This window comes from Oryx dammah, unplaced genomic scaffold, assembly GCF_014754425.2.
Source record: "Oryx dammah isolate SB20612 unplaced genomic scaffold, SCBI_Odam_1.1 HiC_scaffold_1, whole genome shotgun sequence".
In the NCBI taxonomy this organism is placed as follows: Eukaryota; Metazoa; Chordata; class Mammalia; order Artiodactyla; family Bovidae; genus Oryx; species Oryx dammah.
The window spans coordinates 400,569-413,132 of NW_024070185.1; the positions used below are offsets into that span (position 1 = coordinate 400,569).

General features: G+C 40.2%; 1 protein-coding gene across 2 annotated transcripts in view; it reads left to right on the forward strand.

Annotated features, from left to right (window-relative positions):
* MFSD14B (major facilitator superfamily domain containing 14B) overlaps positions 1 to 12,564 on the forward strand; it is a 123,416-nt gene that overhangs the window by 42,213 nt on the left and 68,639 nt on the right. For both annotated transcript variants that reach the window (XM_040227190.1, XM_040227253.1), the window contains one exon: positions 5,473 to 5,568. In XM_040227190.1, coding sequence (XP_040083124.1) covers positions 5,473 to 5,568 — 96 coding nt within the window. The remainder of the gene's footprint in view (positions 1 to 5,472; positions 5,569 to 12,564) is intronic.

Sequence of the window (12,564 nt, forward strand, 5' to 3'; positions counted from 1 at the left end):
TGTAGTTCATTTTTTGAAGTCTACAGGACTTCCCTGTAGCTCAAATGGTAAAGAATCTGCCTGTGAGACAGGAGACCAGGGTTTGATCCCTGGGTTGGGAAGTTCCTCTGGTGAAGAGAATGGCAATCCACTCCAGTATTCTTGCCTGGAGAATTCCTTGGACAGAGAAGCCTGGCGGGCTACAGTCCGTGGGGTCGACACGACTGAGCAACTAATACACATACACACACAGGAAGCTCCTGGAGTTGGTGATGGACAGGGAAGCCTGGCCTGCTGCAGTCCATGGGGTCACAATGAGTTGGATATGACTGAGTGACTGAACTGACTTGACTGATGACTGAAAATGGAGAGGGGAGACATTGAACTGATCCAGAGAGGCTTTGCTACATCATGCTTAACTGGAAATAATTAAAAGTTAGTAACTTTTTTAGTAACAATTAAAACTTTTAATTAAAAGTTTAGTAAATCATTTCTAATTTCATAATTTAAAGAAGCATGTGCTGCTTTTTTCATCAGCACACTAGACACAGGGGACTTCAGAAGGAATTGGAAGGAAAGCAGATTTATTTTTGTCACTGTCTCCTATACAGTTGCCCACACAAAATGCCCACTATATCAAGGCCTGGCTGTCAAGCCACATTCGTATTTGCTAGGGATGAATGATAATTAAAGTAGTTGACATAGAGATGAAAGAAAGTGTTCGCATTTTAGAAGAGATGTTAATTTAAACAATTTTTAACTGGCAGATATAAACATTTACTATTTGAACAAAAGGCGGGTTGTCTGTTTTTTTGCAAGGTGTTAAACATAGCATAATTGTCTAATGATATATGCCCACAAACTGAGTACCTGTTTTTATATTTAATTAGCATTGTAGCCATGTGGATCTCTATCCCAATGGTCTTCATGAATAGAACTTGCCTGGGAAAGAGTACTACACTAAACCACAGAAACTGCAAATGAGAAAAAAATGACCCTCCTTTGCTTCCTAGTGTGAGCAGTTTTCAAAGGTTCTGGGTTTTTTATTTGCTTTTTTTAAAAAATTCTGTGTGCATGATGATTGATAAAATGAATGATTTATAATGATAGTTATGCAATTTGTTGACATATATTCATCCACGTTTTGACAATAGATTCTTTGCAGTGTGGGGTGGGTAATTTAGCCCTAGGTAATTTGGAAATTATTGGTAAATGCATATAAGCTGTTTACTTCTTAAAATTTATTTTTATCATTACCTCTGCTTTTGTTTTCATACTGTAGATTTTAAAACAGATTACAAATATCTTCTGTTTAAAAATTTTAATACATTAGCTTGTGACTGTAAGATTTAAGGACTTAAAGAAGTCTTCAGTACCATTATGATGAGTATAAGTCTTGAGTATCACTTAATACCTATTCTGTTTTCAAGTTTCTATGATTGGGTTGATGAAAACTTAATTGCTCTAAGAAAGAAATGAAAATTTGTGTTTGAGCTAAGCATGAGGTTTTTAACCAAGAGGAGCATGTCAGAAAACTCTGAAAATCGTTTGGTCCATACACAGTTACATCATTGCGCTTCTTCAGAGGTCAAGACACAGTTGTATCCAGTGTTTTTGAGACAGAGGAGCTAAAGGGACTATACATCGACTAACATGTTATTTACAGCTTACACAATCCATATCTGAGAGCCATGTGACCCCTTATCAAGAAAGAATGTTATATTTAAGGTGTTATCTTAGGAGAATGTGGCCATTTATGAATGAGGGGAAATTTCTACTGTTGGGAAAGGTTTGGTTGATGCATAAGGCAAATAAACTATCCACAGTGGGGAGAGGGGAGGCCAGAGGGCAGAGAAGATTTATTAGGTTTAATTTTTTCTTATCTTGGCTTAAAATTTGAGTTTTACTTCACAATTGACTCAATTTTTCCTGTTGGTCAAAACCCAAAGTCCACATGTTGCTTTTGGCTAGTATTGCTCAAATTTGTTTTATTCTGTCTACTAATGTAGTATGTGGTTCTTTTTATCCTCTCCATACCATGTCTTTGAGGAATAGGGGTCATTTTTTCTAAATTCTAGATTTTGTGGTTTAAGAGACCAGAGAAAAACCATTATTTTCCAAAGAGCTCCTTCTTCCATCTCACCTGCATTTTGTTGAGGGTTTGTTATAGTGGGTTGTACTATTTGGAGTACATCTCTGAACAAAACAGATTTTAAAAATCCATTTCCTTCATGGCATTTACATTTCCAGTCCAGGGGAGGTAGACAGTAAACAAAAATGAAGTTTGTTAGACATCTTCTAGAAAACCGTAGCAGATAACAAAGGAAATGGGGAGTGAAGGACCATGTTGGATGTCTCAGATGTGTGGCTCTGGACAGTAGGAGCCAGGGAGGGGAGGGTGGTGAAGAGGGTCAATTTACATTTAAATGGTTGCTCTGGCTACCTTGCGAGAGATGAAGGAGCTAGGATGAAAAGCTACTCTATAATTGGTGCAGTTACAACTCAGATGGGACTTGAACCCACCCCTGTTTTAACTGAGATCCCACACCTGGGCTCAGGACTTAATGAAGCTTGGGTTCTTAATGTTGTGTCACAGAAAGAATCCAGTGATGGACAGACAGAGTGGTGTCCGACTCTGCGACCCCATGAACTATAGCTTGCCAGGCTCTTCTGTCTTCCACTGTCTCTTGGAGTTGGCTCAGGTTCATGTCCATTGAGTCAGTGATACTATCTAACCATCTTCTCCTCTGCTGCCCCCTTCTCCTTTTGCATTCATTCTTTCCCAGAATCAGGGTCTTTTCCAGTGAGTCAGCTTTTTGCATCAGGTGGCCAAAGTATTAGAGTTTCAGCCACAACCCTTCCTATGAATATTCACAGTTGATTTCCTTTAGGATTGACTGGTTTGATCTCCTTGCCATCCAAGGGACTCTCAAGAGTCTTCTCTAGCATCACAGCCAGAAAGCATCAATTCTTGGATGCTCAGCCTTCTTTATGGACCAACTCACATCCTTATATGACTACTGGGAAAACATATCTTTGACTATACAGATCTTTGTTGGCAAAGTGACGTCTCTTCTCTTTAATATGCTGTCTAGCTTTGTCATAGCTTTCTTTCCAGGGACCAAGTGTCTTTTAATTTCATGGCTGCAGTCACTATCTGCAGTGATTTTGGGACCCAAGAAAATAAAATCTGTCACTGTTTTCACTCTAACCTCTTCTATTTGCCATGAAGTGATGGGACCGGATGCCTAATCTTAGTATTTTTAATGTTGAGTTTCAAGCCAGCTTTTACACTCTCCTCCTTCACCCCCATCAAGAAACTCTTTAGTTCCTCTTCAGCTTCTGCCATTAGAGTGGTATCATCTGCATATCTGAGGTTGTTAATATTTTTCCCTGCAGTCTTGAAACCAGTTTGTGATTCATCCAGCCTGGCAGTTCACATGGTGTACTCTGTGTGTATATAAGTTAAATACACAGGGTGACAATATATGGTCTTGTCATACTCATTTCCCAACTTGGAATCAGTCATTACATATCTGGTTCTAGCTGTTGCTTCTTGACCTGCACCTAGGTTTCTCAGGAGACCTAGTTAATTCTAACCAGTTTATGTTCTATATATCCTAGGCTATGTGATTCTTCTAAAGATTGTGCCCTCTACCCTCCTGTTTCAAAACCTGGTTTGAAGGTTGTGTTATAATAAAGATCTTTCTTTAATTGTTTGGTGCTTAAATGGTCCTTTTTTGTTTTTAAAATTTTGTAAAATACTTTCTGTTTTGGTTACATGGCATTTAAAACTACTTATTATTAGTTTTTGGAAAAATCTAGAAATTTACAAGTTTGGATTTTTAATAACAATTGTTCTTGACCTGAAATTTTTGAATTTTCAAAAATGATAAAATATTAGAAGAATAGTAAAATGAATAGTCATTCCCTTCATCAAGGCTCGACAATTAACAAAATTAAATTTTGACATTTGCTTTTGAAAGTATACACGTACCTTCTCTTTTGATAAATCATTTGATAGCTGTAAGTTGCAGTAACATTAATGCCATATGATTATCTAATATATACTACATATTCAGATTTTTTCCTCTCGTCTCCTTTTTATCCAGGATCCAGTCCGGGATCCCCCATTTGGTTGTCATGACTTGTCTCCTTTAATCTGTACTAGTCTCCTACCTTTACTTTGGTTTTTTATGACATTGACATTTTTAAGGAGACCAGGCTGGTTGTCTTATAGATGTCTCATAATCTGAATTTGATCATTTACTCATGGTTAGATTCTAATTAAACCATGCAGGTATGCTTTTACCTTTTAAAGTATGAAAAGCATGAGAAGAGGGGATTTTACAGTCTTTTGTAAGTATCACTTCCAGTACAAAATGCTAATAAAGAATTTGGTCTTGTAATAACCATTGTCACAGAGTCAAAGAACATTAATTCAGTGGACTTTTAGATTTTATCTCCAGAAATCATAAATTGAAGAAAATTATCAGAATAGGCACCGTTTTAAAACAAAAGGGAAACAGAAAGCTAGATTTTGACACCTTTATGTATCAAAGTGTGTTTTCAGATTTGACCTAATCCTTATTGTTCCTCCCCCAGCTCCTATCATTTTAAATCATCTATGCTGCCCCTGAAGCTTTTTAGTGTTGACTTCCTCTTTTCCTCTCTCATGTAACAAGTGCAACTTCAGACTTAGGCCAAATGGCTAAGGAACCCGTAATTAGTGTCTTTAGACAGAATATTCAGGTCCTGGAACCTGAGCCTCTTGAAGACCCAGTTGATTTTGTACCAGAGTTCCAGTGATTTACATTGACAGGCCAAGGAGAAAATATATAATCTTGACATCTTCCATAAGGGAAGATGAAGAAATCAGGGACACCACGGAATGAAGCTTTATCTTAAATTAGTTCAGTTCAGTCGCTCAGTCGTGTCCGACTCTTGGCGACCCCGTGGACTGCAGCATGCCAGTCTTCCCTGTCCATGACAACTCCCATAGCTTGCTCAAGCTCATGTCCTTTGAGTCAGTGATGCCATCCAACCATCCCTTCCTCTGTTGTCCCCTTCTCCTCTTACCTTCAGTCTTTCCCAGCATCAGGGTCTTTTCTAATGAGTCAACTCTTCACATCAGGTGACCAGAGTAAAGGAGCTTCAGCCTCAGCATCAGTCCGTCCAGTGAACACTCAGGACTGATTTCTTTTAAGATTGACTGATTTGGTCTCCTTGCAGTCCAAGGGACTCTCAAGAGTCTTCTCCATCACCACAGTTCAAAAGTATCAATTCTTTGGTGCTCAGCTTTCTTTATCGTCCAGTTCTCGCATCCATACATGACTACTGGCAAATAGGTAGGACCTAACCATATTATTTAATATTATTTAATATGGGTAGGTCCTAAGTTTATACAGTTTGTGTGTGAAGTACCATTTTAGGATAATGGGTTTCTTTTAACTGTTTACTGTTTTTTCATAATAATTTTTCTCTTTTTTTTAGCTACAAGGCTTTGGCCGACCAAGTGTATACCATGCTGCTATTGTCATCTTCCTTGAATTCTTTGCATGGGGCCTATTGACCACGTCAATGTTAACTGTAAGTATTGCTGAATTAAGTCCTTGTTTATGAGAGCAGAGACATCCTTAAGCATATGAGCTATATATCTAGGTATGTGTTTGAGAGTAGCTCTTGACAGTAATTTAAGACTGTTTAATTGTGTTGTTTCCACTGTAGACTGTGAACCACCTGCAACAAAATATCTCCTTATTAAATATTCTTGGGTAGCAGGACTACTTCCACTGAACCAGAATCTTGGGAGTGCTTGTGTATGAACTCTAGTCTACATAGTTAGGAAAATCTTTTAGAAGTCCTAGAGGAAAACATTGCAATGCTTTGTTGAAGTTTGTAACTTAGTATGGGTGTAACAGCCTTTGAGTTAAGAACATAGTAATAGGAGATCGGTAAGTGCTATGTAACAGTGACAGTGATGAATAAAAGAAGGAAGAATTTCCATTTTTAGTAGCTGACCTATAGCCATTTCTTTGCAGAGACCATTCAATCCCGAGGTCTGATATATGATGTGGTTAGAGGAAAGGGAGATGCTGAAGAAAAGATTGGGGAGCAGACTTTAAGGGCCTAGTAACTATTGACACTCAGTTTTAATAAAGGTTTTTTTAAATTGCCCTTAAGAGTTCAGTTGTCTTAAATTGTTTTATAAAAATCATTGTTGATTAACTCTTCCCAGTCACCATTTTGCCTTACCAGAGAATCCCTTTGGATCCAGGTAAACTTTGTTCCCAAATTAGGTTTATAAAATAGAGAACTTGAGAGGGTGACTATTACCTTTACTTATTACATTGCTATACACTTTTTAAAGTTTTTAATTCTTCTAGCACATTTAAAATTACATCTTGGATGAAATAGTAAGGTTAAACTGCCTGTGTTTTTAATCCTCTGTTTTATTCTTTTTCATTGCATTGCCTTTTTCTTCATTAATCCTTTACTGTAGAAGGTTATTGGTTATTAGTTAATGAGGGATGAGTGGTCTCCATTTCAAGTTTCATGAGATCCTACCTGCCACGTTCTTCACTATGTCCCTAGTGCTAGGGCTGCCTGGGACAAAGGTGTAAAATGCGCATTTTCTTTGAATAAATGTATGTGTTACAGGCACATGTATCTTGAGTGATTGCTTCTCTAAGACATATTTTTAATATAAATATAGACACACCAGTCTATTCATTTTAACAGACTGTTATAATTTAATTTTTGACCCATGTTTTCTGATTCCCACCCCCACCCCCACCCCTCCAAGTGTCTTTAGGTTACAAAGTTCAGAGTTTCAAAATAGTGCTTTTCTGATGCAACCATTTGTCTATACTTGTAGTTGTTCATCAGGTTTCTCAATGCAGAAGTTACTCTTAACCATTCTTTATTTGATAAAAATTCAAATTGAAATGAGGAATACTTCAGTGTTTTTGATATCATATGAGAAATTCTAAAACCACCTTCCAGACAGTTAAAATCCTTGGGACATTTTGACCCTATACCAGATTATAAGTCAGTCAGTCAGTCAGTTCAGTCGCTCAGTTATGTCCGACTTTTTGTAACCCCATGAACCGCAGCATGCCAGGCCTCCCTGTCCATCACCAACTCCCAGAGTTTACCCAAACTCATGTCCATTCAGTCAGTGATGCCGTCTAACCATCTCATCCTCTGTCATTCGCTTCTCCTCCTGCCTTCAATCTTTCCCAACATCAGGGTCTTTTCAAATGAGTCAGGTCTTCACATCAGGTGGCCAAAGTATTGGAGTTTCATCTTCATCATCAGTCCTCCTAATGAATACCCAGGACTGGTTTCCTTTAGGATGGACTGGTTGGATCTCCTTGCAGTCCAGGGGACTCTCAAGAGTCTTCTCCAACACCACAGTTCAAAAGCATCAATTCTTCTGCCCTCAGCTTTCTTTATAGTCGAACTCTCACATCCATACATGACTACTGGAAAAACCATAGCCTTGACTGGACGGATATTTGTTGACAAAATAATGTCTGCTTTTTAATATGCTGTCTAAGTTGGTCATAACTTTCCTTCCAAGGAGTAAGCATCTTTTAATTTCATGGCTGCAATCACCATCTGCAGTGATTTTGGAGCCCCCAAAAATAAAGTCAGCCACTATTTCCCCATCTATTTGCCAAGAAGTGATGGGACCGGATGCCATGATCTTAGTTTTCTGAATGTTGAGCTTTAAGCTAACTTTTTCACTCTCCTCTTTGACTTTCATCAAGAGACTCCTTAGTTCTTCTTCACTTTCTGCCATAAGTGTGGTGTCATCTGCATATCTGAGGTTATTGATATTTCTCCCAGCAATCTTGATTCCACCCTGAGCTTCATACAGCCCAGCGTTTCTCATGATGCACTCTGCATATAAGTTAAATAAGCAGGGTAACATTATACAGCCTTGACGTACTCCTTTCCCAATTTGGAACCAGTCTGTTGTTCCATGTCCAGTTCTAACTGTTGATTCCTGACCTTCATACAGGTTCCTCAAGAGGCCGGTCAGGTAGTCTTGTATTCCCATCTCTTTAAGAATTTTCCACACTTTGTGTTGATCCACACAATCAAAGGCTTTGGCATAGTCAATAAAGCGGAAATAGATGTTTTTCTGGAATTCTCTTGCTTTTTTGATGATCCAGTGCCGTTGGCAATTTGATCTCTGGTTCCTCTGCCTTTTCTAAAACCAGCTTGAACATCAGGAAGTTCACAGTTCATGTATTGCTGAAACCTGGCTTGGAGAATTTTGAGCATCACTTTACTAGCATGTGAGATGAGTGCAATTGTGCGGTAGTTTGAGCATTCTTTGGCATTGCCTTTCTTTGGAATTGGAATGAAAACTGACCTTTTCCAGTTCTGTGGCCACTGCTGAGTTTTCCAAATTTGCTGGCATATTGAGTGCAGCACTTTCACAGCATCATCTTTTAGGATTTGAAATAGCTCCACTGGAATTCCATCACCTCCACTAGCTCTGTTCGTAGTAATACTTCCTAAGGCCCACTTCACTTCACATTCCTGAATGTCTGGTTCTAGGTGAGTGATCACACCATCGTGATTATCTGGGTCGTGGAGATCTTTTTTATATAGGTCTTCTGTATATTGTTGCCACCTCTTCTTAATATCTTCTGCTTCTGTTATGTCCATACCATTTCTATCCTTTATCGAGCCCATGTTTGCATGAAATGTTCCCTTGGTATCTCTGATTTTCTTGAAGAGATCTCTAGTCTTTTCTATTCTGTTGTTTTCCTCTATTTCTTTGCATTGATCGCTGAGGAAGGCTTTTTTATCTCTCCTTGTTATTCTTTGGAACTCTGCATTCAAACGGGTATATCTTTCCTTTTCTCCTTTGCTTTTCACTTCTCTTCTTTTCACAGCTATTTGTAAGGCCTCCTCAGACAGCCATTTTGCTTTTTTGAATTTCTTTTTCTTGGGGATGGTCTTGATCCCTGTCTCCTGTACAGTGTTACGAACCTCCATCCATAGTTCATCAGGCACTCTATCAGATCTAGTCCCTTAAATGTATTTCTCACTTCCACTGTGTAATCATAAGGGATTTGATTTTGGTCATACCTGAATGTTTTAGTAGTTTTCCCCAAGTCTGAATGTGGCAATAAGGAGTTCATGATCTGAGCCACAGTTAGCTCCTGGTCTTGTTTTTGCTGACTGTATAGAGCTTTTCCATCTTTGGCTGCAAAGAATATAATCAATCTGATTTCGGTGTTGACCATCTGGTGATGTCCATGTGTAGAGTCTTTTGTGTTGTTGGAAGAGGGTGTTTGCTATGACCAGTGTGTTGTCTTGGCAAAACTCTATTAGCCTTTGCCCTGCTTCATTCTGTATTCCAAGGCCAAATTTGCCTGTTAACTCCAGGTGTTTCTTGACTTCCTACTTTTGCATTCCAGTCCCCTATAATGAAAAGGACATCTTTTTTGGGTGTTAGTTCTAAAAGGTCTTATAGGTCTTCATAGAACCATTAAACTTCAGCTTCTTCAGCATTACTGGTCAGGGCATAGACTTGGATTACTGTGATATTGAATGGTTTGCCTTGGAAATGAACAGAGATCATTCTGTCGTTTTTGAGATTGCATCCAAGTACTGCATTTCGGACTCTTTTGTTGACCATGATGGCTACTCCATTTCTTCTGAGGGATTCCTGCCCACAGTAGTAGATATAATGGTCATCTGAGTTTAATTCGCCCATCCAGTCCAGTTTAATTTGCTGATTCCTAGAATGTCGATGTTCATTCTTGCCATCTCCTGTTTGACCACTTCCAATTTGCCTTGATTCATGGACTTAACATTCCATGTTCCTGTGCAATATTGCTCTTTACACCATCAGACCTTGCTTCTATCACCAGTCACGTCCACAACTGGGTATTGTTGTTGCTTTGGCGCCTTCCCTTCATTCTTTCTGGAGTTACTTCTGCAGTGATCTCCAGTAACATATTGGGCATCTATTGACCTGGGGAGTTCATCTTTCAGTGTCCTAACTTTTTGCCTTTTCATACTATTCATGGGGTTCTCAAGGCAAGAATACTGAAATGGTTTGCCATTCCCTTCTCCAGTGGACCACATTCTGTCATCCCTCTCCACCATGACCCCTCCGTCATGGCTGACCCCACACCGAATGGCTTAATTTCATTGAGTTAAACAAGCTGTGGTCCATGTGATCAGATTGGCTAGTTGTCTGTGATTGTGGTTTCAATCTGTCTGCCCTCTCAGCACCTACCATCTTACTTGGATTTTCTTACCTTGGACATGGGGTATCTCTTCACAGTTGCTCCAGCAAAGTGCAGCTGCTCTCCTTACCTTGGACACGGGGTAGCTCCTCTCGGCCGCCCTGACTTTGGACGTGGGGTATCTCTTCTCGGCCGCCCTGACCTTGGACATGGGGTAGCTCCTCTCAGTTGCCGCCCCTTAGCTTGGGCATGGGGTAACTTCTCTTGGCTGCCACCCCAACCATGGATGTGGGGTATCTCCTCTCAGCCGTCTTGACCTTGGACGTGGGGTAGCTCCTCTTGGCCACCCCTGTGCTGTTGTGCAGCTGACGCCCTTGCACCTGCACTGTCGCCAGCTGCTGCCATATTATCAGATCCCTTTTGGTAGCTCAGACTGTAAAGCATCTGCCTACAATGTGGGAGACCTGGGTTCGATCCCTGGGTTAGGAAGATCTCCTGGAGAAGGAAATGGAAACCCACTCCAGTATTCTTACCTGGAAAATCCCATGGACTTAGGAGCCTGGTAGGCTACAGTCCATGGGGTCGCAAAGAGTCGGACACTACTGAGTGACTTCACTTCACTTTAAATTTAATTGATTATCTAAAGTGCGCCAGAGGTCTAGTATATCTTCTTTCTTACTGCCCAAAACAGATAATTTTCTTAGGGTTACTGTGTCCCTGTTAGATCTGGAATGCAATCTTAGAAGGCAGCTAAAATGCTGTTCAAGTGCCTCTCTGCAGATTCTGAGCAGTTTTACTGCTTGCAAAGGTTTGGTTAAAATGATTAGTTATGTGAGAAGTACAGATTTGCTAGTGTCACTCTACAGTGTCATAGACAGAGTATTGCTCAGTTAGTGAAAGTTGCTCAGTTGTGTCTGATTCTTGGCAACCCCATGGGCTATACAGTCCATGGAATTCTCCAGGCCAGAGTACTGGAGTGGGTAGCCTTTCCCTTCTCCAGGGTATCTTCCCGACCCAGGGATCAAACATTGTGGGCAGATTCTTTCCAGCTGAGCCACAAAGGAAGCCCATGTTTTCATGCTTTTTCTAGGCTTTTGGTGTTTCTAAATTAAGCTAAATGTCTTTTACTTTATTGTCTCCTCCAGACTTTACACCATAGTTGGGTAACTGTGTTTCTTTCTTTCTTATCTTTTTTGATGTGGGAGAACTGGTTTACTCCTTTTTTAAAAAAGAAAGATTTGCTCTGGCAGACACCCTCCACTTTCTCCCTTTTCTGGTTGGACAGAGAAGTGATAGTATTCAGTTCAGTTCAGTCGCTCAGTCGTGTCTGACTCTTTGCGACCCCATGAATTGCAGCACGCCAGGCCTCCCTGTCCATCACCAACTCCTGGAATTCACTCAGACTCACGTCCATCGAGTCAGTGATGCTACCCAGCCATCTCATCCTCTCTCGTCCCCTTCTCCTCCTGCCCCCAATCCCTCCCAGCATCAAAGTCTTTGCCAATGAATCAACTCTTCGCATGAAGTGGCCAAAGTACTGGAGTTTCAGGCTTCAACATCATTCCCACCAAAGAAATCCCAGGGCTGATCTCCTTCAGAATGGACTGGTTGGATCTCCTTGCAGTCCAAGGGACTCTCAAGAGTCTTCTCCAACACCACAGTTCAAAAGCATCAATTCTTCGGTGCTCAGCTTTCTTCACAATCCAACTCTCACATCCATACACGACCACTGGAAAAACCATAGCCTTGACTAGACAGACCTTTGTTGGCAAAGTAATGTCTCTGCTTTTGAATATGGTCATAACTTTTCTTCCAAGGAGTAAGTGGCTTTTAATTTCATGGCTGCAGTCACCATCTGCAGTGATTTTTGGAGCCCCCAAAATTAAGTCTGACACTATTTCCCCATCTTTTTCCATGAAGTGATGGCATCAGATGCCATGAACTTCATTTTCTGAATGTTGAGCTTTAAGCCAACCTTTTCACTCTCCACTTTCACTTTGATTAAGAGGCTTTTTAGTTCCTCTTCACTTTCTGCCATAAGGGTAGTGTCATCTGCGTATCTGAGGTTACTGATATTTCTCCCAGCAATCTTGATGCCAGTTTCTGCTTCTTCCAGGCCAGCATTTCTCATGATGTACTCTGCATATAAGTTAAATAAGCAGGGTGACAATATACAGCCTCGACGTACCCGTTTTCCTATTTGGAACCAGTCTGTTGTTCCGTGTCCAGATCTAACTGTTGCTTCCTGACCTGCATATAGGTTTCTCAAGAAGCAGGTCAGGTGGTCTGGTATTCCCATCTCTTTCAGAATTTTCCACAGTTTAGGTTGTTCAAAAAGGAAGGGGCAAATACAAGATTTGTTTCA